At 41.8% G+C, this 7400-nt stretch overlaps 1 protein-coding gene across 1 annotated transcript; it reads left to right on the top strand.

Moving 5' to 3' along the window:
• The first annotated feature begins 1805 nt into the window (after positions 1-1805).
• On the top strand, positions 1806-6865 carry gpr83 (G protein-coupled receptor 83). The gene is made up of 4 exons (XM_062537465.1): positions 1806-2208; positions 4129-4254; positions 5750-5907; positions 6400-6865. Exons 1-4 carry the CDS (start codon positions 1894-1896, stop codon positions 6863-6865), a joined length of 1065 nt encoding a protein of 354 aa, XP_062393449.1. The 5' UTR covers positions 1806-1893.
• The last annotated feature ends 535 nt before the right edge of the window (positions 6866-7400 follow it).

Raw genomic sequence — 7400 nt, 5'->3', positions numbered from 1 at the left:
GGTGGCCGTCCCCAAACTGTTCCACAAAGTTGGGAGCCTGTAATTGTCTAAAATCTCTTGGTTAACGCTGGAGCATTCAGAGTTCCTTTCACTGGAACTAAGAGGCCGAGCCGAGCCGAGCTCAGGTGTGGCCCCTTCTTATCGGCTTATTATGACCGAAGTGTATGTACACACAGGTATGCACACACTCACACACATGCATGTACATACACACACACACACACACACACACACACACACACACACACACACACACATAAACACAAACACACACAAAGACACACACATTCACACACAGAAGGCATAGGCGCGCACCTGCATGCACACACACACATAAACATGTACACGCATGCATGCAGAAACACACACACACACACACACACACACACAAACATGTACACGCATGCATGCAGAAACACACACACACACACACACACACACACCACACACACACACACACACACACACACACACACACACACACACACACAAAGACACACACACACAAAGACACACACAGAAGGCATAGGCGCGCACCTGCATGCACACACACACATAAACAGTAAGTAAGTAAGTAACTTTATTTGTCCCCCAATGGGGCAATTTGTTGTGCAGCAAGTACAGTACGGATCACATAATCACACACACACACACACACACACACACACACACACACACACAGTTTAAGAGGTTGCCTACCTTGCAGCCATAGTTAAAAAAAACAATACAAATAAGATAAAATAAATAAATAAATAAAAGGCTCATCATATCCAAAAGTATGAGTGGGAGAGGGGGGGGTTACCTATGTTTTTTTTAGTTAAGAAGTAAAATGGCTGACGGAACAAAATAATGTTTATATCTGTTTGTTTTGAAGTTGGGGAGTTTGAAGCGTAATCCAGATGGCAACATCTGAAATTCAGTCTGTAAGGGATGAAAACTACCTGACAGGATAGAATCAACCTTTCTCAGAACCTGCCTCTGATAAAGTTCATCCAGGCCTTTCTGCTTGGAACCTGTGATACTGCTGCTCGTTTTAATGATCTTGGAAAGGGAGGTTTTTTTTGTTTCACAGAGATAGACCCATACCAGCAGACTAAGGAGATGGTGACAACTGACTCAACAAAGGACCTATAAAAAAGTGTCATCAGAGTCTTGTCCACATTAAATTTGGCCAGCTTCCTAAGGCAATGCAGGCGCTGCTGGCCTTTCTTGCAGAGCAGAGTAGTATTTGGCTCAAAACACAGCTTATCATCATCAATAATAGACCCTAAGTCCTTGTACTCTTTAACAACCTCTATATCCTGGCCTTTTATGCTAGTCTTGACAGTATTACAGACATTATGCCTAAAGTCAATACACATGTCCTTAGTCTTTGAGGCATTCAATTCAAGAAAGGCATCCTGACACCATGTTAAAAAATGGTCAATGCTGACAATAACATGTACACGCATGCAGAAACACACACACACACACACACACACACACACACACACACACACACACACACACACACACACACACACACACTCACTCACTCACTCACATGTGAACATATAGGCTACGCACAGAGGAGTGGAGTGGAGTAGGAGACGAAAACAAGTGACAAGCGCGTGATTCATTTTTGCGGAGCGAATGTGCAGGATTGAGCGGCGGTCATACTTTGTGCTGCTTTGCGGTACGTCTAGTTTTGGTAACAGCTGTGTTATGGGCATGGCCCACCTGATTTTCTCTGTGCCCACCCACTTTGTAAATTCTGGCTACGCTAGTGGTTTTGGTGGACAACACATTGCCGCACAAATGTGGTTTTCAATTTTCAGACATCCTGTCAGTTGTTGAACTGCCCTGCTGCTCAAAGGCTTACTAGGCTAGTGGAGCTCTTCTTAACTTTGGAAAATGGATTTTATAAATAATTCATCGGGATATTTTTCTCAAATTTACGTTATTCTAAACCACTCAACGTTCTGGAATTTTTCTCTACATGAGTACGACACTGGTGCAAAGGATGAAACCGAGTCCGAGAGTCCGACTATGAAAGCTCTCCTAATCGTTGCCTACTCGGTGATTATCGTTATATCCCTCTTCGGAAATAGCGTGGTTTGTCATGTTGTCATCAAAAACAAAAGGATGCACTCGGTCACCAGTTTGTTCATAATGAACTTGGCAATTGCCGATTTGATGATCACCCTTCTGAACACTCCGTTTACTCTGGTAAGTCAAGATACTTTTACTCGCGCCTACTGACGGCGCCGAATTTGAACGATGGGTGAAGTACTAAGTCGAATTAAAGCTAATTTAATGTGTAATGTTCTCATATAACACAAGATAGCTATATGTCATGCACTTACTGGCTAATAAATCCATCGATTTGTGCACGATGTCAATGAAAACTATATTAATTAATATTGGCAATTTGTTAATAATACACAGTTTTCGATTGTTTTGACCTGCTGAAACTGAGATTCACTTGGTCTTCATTAACACCTTCTTTGCAAAAGGAAAACAAATAATCTACTCACAGAGTAGAGATTCCTTGCATACGTCTGAATCCCTGATACACCTGTCTGAAATTCCTTTGCCCAATTGTTAAATCAGCAGTCATTCATTATTCATAGGGATGATCATGTCTGTATGTGTTGCTATTTGTAAGTATGGATCTAGAAAGTGTAGGCTACTGTCTATTTGGAGAAGAAAACAGTACACAAGGTGTTTATTTCAATAAAAAAATGACAAGTTAGCTCAGTGAAATATGTCTAGTCTAGGTTCTTACTGTTGCATTTATTTTTTCCACAGTCTTTCTGATACCAGAAAAAAAGAAAACGAAATGGCATAGCTATATGAAGGCTATAACACATCATAATAAATGAAGACTGAAACTCCTCGTTTTTTAAATGTACATATCTAACACACTAGCCTTGCATGAAGCTACTTCAAATACGTTTTTGATCACTGTCAGCCTTAGGTACTGTAATTACAATGTTCAAAATATAATAGATTCTCACCAAGTTGCCATGATACACCAACTGTATTTGCATAATAGAAAAAGGGACTAATTGACACAATATTTGAACGTGATGACAAAGACAAACTTTAGAATCCCTTTTGGGAACATCTCCACAAAATATTTACTTATACCTCTTGTGGCCTTGTATGGCTTGCAAATCCCAAGGACCACTATTGTTGATGAGGGTCATTAATGGAGTACATTAGCCTGTTTTGTGAAATGCTGTATGTTCACATTGACTAAACATGTAATGTCAACAGCAATCACATATTGACCCGGCCTTTCTAAAGCAAGACAAGAGCGATTGCATTTAAGTTTCAAGCCTACCGTTATCATTGTGTCCCCCGTGGTTATCATACATGTTTGTCATTACCAAACGTTAGTGATTGAACTGCTATGAATTCAAGCTTCAGACAAGCGTCCACAAACCAGGAAATAAACATTTGCCAATGGATCTAGGCCAGACTCTGCAAAGAGAGAGGGTAATGAGCACTGTGTGGGTTACCAAAGCCCCAAAGCTCGCAGTAAATGTCAAGAGATGATGTCAATTCTGCAAGATTGTTTTCTGTAATTAGCCCTATTCTTGTTTTGCTCTGTGTATATAATAGCTATGTAAAATAGAGGTCTACATGCATATCCAAGTAATCAGCAAGCCGCAGTTAATTAACACTGCCAACCTCTCTCTCTCTCTCTCTCTCTCTGTGTGTTTGTGTCTTGTTAAATTGTCAGTTTGTTTCAGAAAGCAATATAGCACTTGATTAGTTTGACTTTCATAATCTGAAGTAGATTTGAGTTCAAGTGGCTTTGATTGGAGTCATTGCCATCACTACTGATGCCAGCAGTTAGAGCCACGTGGAGCACACTTGTGGCTTGGTATCCACTGCATGGTATCAGCTCCACTCGACTAGGTTGCAGGTGTTCTGTTCCGTTGACAGAACACCGGCAACGCTGAAGAAAAAAAAAAAAACTGTAACGTCATTAACATCACCTTTTGGGATCACCTCAGCTCACTTGGAACCTCCACTGAATTTCCAGTCTCTCTGAGATAAAAGCACAAAGTGCTGTATGCTGCCACTATATGGCTATGAATACGTGCAAACAGATTAATGCTTGCTTTGATTCTGCAGGTGCGGTTCGTCCACAGCACCTGGGTTTTTGGCAGGGCGATGTGCCACATCAGTCGCTTTGCGCAGTATTGCTCTGTGCATGTGTCTGCTCTGACCCTGGGAGCCATTGCTGTGGACAGACATCAGGTAACCTGGGGATATTCTTTCAGAATAAAGAATTGATTACCTCCACCAAGGAAGTTATGTTTTCATCAGGGTTTGTTTGTTTGTCTGTCTGTCTGCCTGTCTGTTTGTTTGTTTGTTCACAAGATAACTCAAAATGTTATGGATGGATTTCGATTAAATTTTCAGGGAAGGTCTGAAATGACCCAAGGAAGAAACGATTAATGATTTTGGGAGTGATCTGTATCACCATATGAATCCAGGAGGGGGTTATGTTTTTGCTTGGTGGAGGTTTGTGCTCTCTGAGTGCTTTTCTAGTTTAGTCTGGTTTGTGGTATTCACAGCCAGACAGTAAGGAAGTGATTGGCCTCCTTTGTGTTATTGTCTTTAGTTCCAGTACCGGTACTAGAGCCTGGTAAATAGCTGCATTTGAAACCTCTGTTTGCAACAAAATTATTTGCTGCTCTTCTGAAACTGTTTGGTAAATGTTTAATGCATTTAAGTTCAGGGGTGTAACTGTACCTACTGTATTGCTTATGCACTGTTATTATGTAATTATGTCAAAACTCAACAATCAGCAGTCATTGTGTTTTTGTTTTTGTTGTCATTTTTCTCAGACTCAGTCTTCTGTGGAACTCAAATGTAGAATTTCTTATCAACTGACAGTTTCTGCAACAGAAGGTTTTATAAAAAAATTGGGTCCTGCCTTCTGTTCAGATCTGGCCACAAGTCATCGTAGGTGATGGCTAGGCAACAGGGAACATGTCACCTTATGTGCCATATCCACCCTTAAACTGGCCCCACTTACTGCCTCTGCATGCCCCTTTCCAATGTTTGCTTTCCCAATGATAACAGAAGATTTCACTTTTGAACAATGTGTCTAATGTAAGAAATTGTTGTGTGGAGTTTTTCGCAACAAGTTTGTCGCAGAATTGCAAACAATGTGCAAAGCAGAAAATGTGATTACTGTAAGCTGTGGTTGTACAGTGTTCAAGGTACACTACAAGAAGCCTACTGAAGCTTTTTGGTCTAAGCATTTGTTTTTAGTTTGTAGACAGTGGGCAAAAACTAAATGAAATTGCAAACGCTCTGTTGATATTGTAGTTGAATAATGAAAGTCAGACAAAAAAACAGATACTATCTCTATAATGCACAGCAGTCTGTTCCAGGGACACTTGTTAATATGACTGTATTGATAATGTCTACAGTATATTTTGAACGTACTGTAATGTCTGCAAACAAACTGTCAAAGCCAACATATCAGAATCAATTTGACATATTCCCAGCTGATCAGGTTTAATCTATAGTCTGTTAGTCTTGATATGCAGTAGACGATTACTGAAAATGTCATCTTATAATTAAACCTCTGGGACCTGATAAAAATATTCTGAAGGAATCAATTAAAAGGTAACCACTGTACCGTAGCCAATGAATATATGAATATCAGGCAATGCCTCTAATCTCTCTCTCTCTCTCTCTCTCTCTCTCTCTCTCTCTTTCTCTCTGTGTGTTGGACCAGCTGATCATGCATCCTATGAAGCAGCGGATGTCTCGTGAGAAAGGTCTGGTGTGGATTGCGGTGATCTGGGTAATGGCTTCCATCTTCTCCCTGCCACATGCAATCTATCAGACACTGCTGCGCTTTGAATATGGAATGACTCCGAATGCCAAGCTGAGGTAATTGTTCACAGTGTCTCTGTTCACGGTGGTTTGCTTTTAATTCCTTTTGTCTATATAAATGTGAGCTCAGGGAAGGATTCCTCTCTGGGACTTAATAAAAGATAATCAGATTCCACATTCAAAAGGGCCTGAGAATAAGCAGAATAGTCAACATTTAGATTTACGAATGAAAGAAGTAAATGTTTACCATTGAGAGGAGACATGATACTGAAATCACTGGACTGATAAAATGTCATCGGACATTTTGTGTCAGACATCCATTTGTGTCTTTTTCTTTTTCCTTTCTGTCCTCCTTACTTGCTGTACTGTTTATCGGTATCATCTGTCTGTTCCACTTCTTGTCATGTACTGTAGGTGACTTCACTGTATCCCTGTGGATTGGATCATGTTTCATGTTTACACATGGTTTTTACACATGATTTAGAGGTTACTGAATACATTCAGAATATTATCTTCTCTCTCTCTCTCTCTCTCTCTCTCTCTCACCAGTGAAGTACGCGTCATCTGCTTTCCCAGTTTCCCCGCCCCGTCCGACCTCTTCTGGAAGTATCTGGACCTGGCCACCTTCGTGCTGCTCTACGTCCTTCCGCTGTCCATCATCTCCGTGGCGTACGTCATCATCGCCAAGAAGGTGTGGGTGCACAACACCATCGGCGACGTGACGCTGGCCCAGTCCGTGGCCCACCGCCGGCGCAAGCGCATGACGGTCAAGATGCTGGTGCTGGTGGTGGCCGTCTTCGCCGTCTGCTGGTTCCCCCTCAACTGCTACGTGGTGCTGCTCTCCAGCAAGGTCATCCAGGCCAACAACGTCATCTACTTCTCCTTCCACTGGTTCGCCACCAGCAGCACCTGCTACAACCCGTTCATCTACTGCTGGCTCAACCACAGCTTCAGGGCCGAGCTCAAAGCCCTGAGATTCAAGAGCAGATCTAAGACTGCTCCGCGCCCCTGCTAATAGAGCAGATGTCATTGGTGAAAGGGACCGGACTTTAATAATACTGCATCAAGAGTAATGGGGGTGGAATGGTCTGCTTTTCCTGCTGTTCTGAAGCCCTATATGCTCAGTGAGGCTGAGGCGTTCCTTCATGCGCTAATCTCAGTGAAGGAGATGGGGGTGTTTATTACTTGCAGTGCTCATTTCTTTCAAAACCCCTGGTGCATCACAATGACCAATTTCAAAGAAAATCATGTTGATTTCGACTTTTGCTGTCAATGATGTTGCTATGACAGTGTTGCTCTGACGCTGCATTTTTTTTTTTTGCCTGAAGAATTCCCAGCAGGGTCAAAACATTGCCAATCCTTTTTTTAGAAAACTTTAAATGCGTGAGCTTCAAGCAGTGTTGCGGACATTACTCATTTTGCATATGGGTCATTCCACGCCAAATCAACCAGAGTCCACGCACTTGCGTCTCAAAAAAATCTGGAAAAAATACCATGTGTGCCTATGTTACCTAGGAGACACTCTGTAAAATGTTTTTGTGCTAAGGTCA

This window comes from Sardina pilchardus, chromosome 5, assembly GCF_963854185.1.
Source record: "Sardina pilchardus chromosome 5, fSarPil1.1, whole genome shotgun sequence".
NCBI classification, from domain to species: Eukaryota; Metazoa; Chordata; class Actinopteri; order Clupeiformes; family Clupeidae; genus Sardina; species Sardina pilchardus.
The sequence above is the reverse complement of the archived record's forward strand: the minus strand, read 5'-3'. Positions and strand labels throughout refer to the sequence as shown.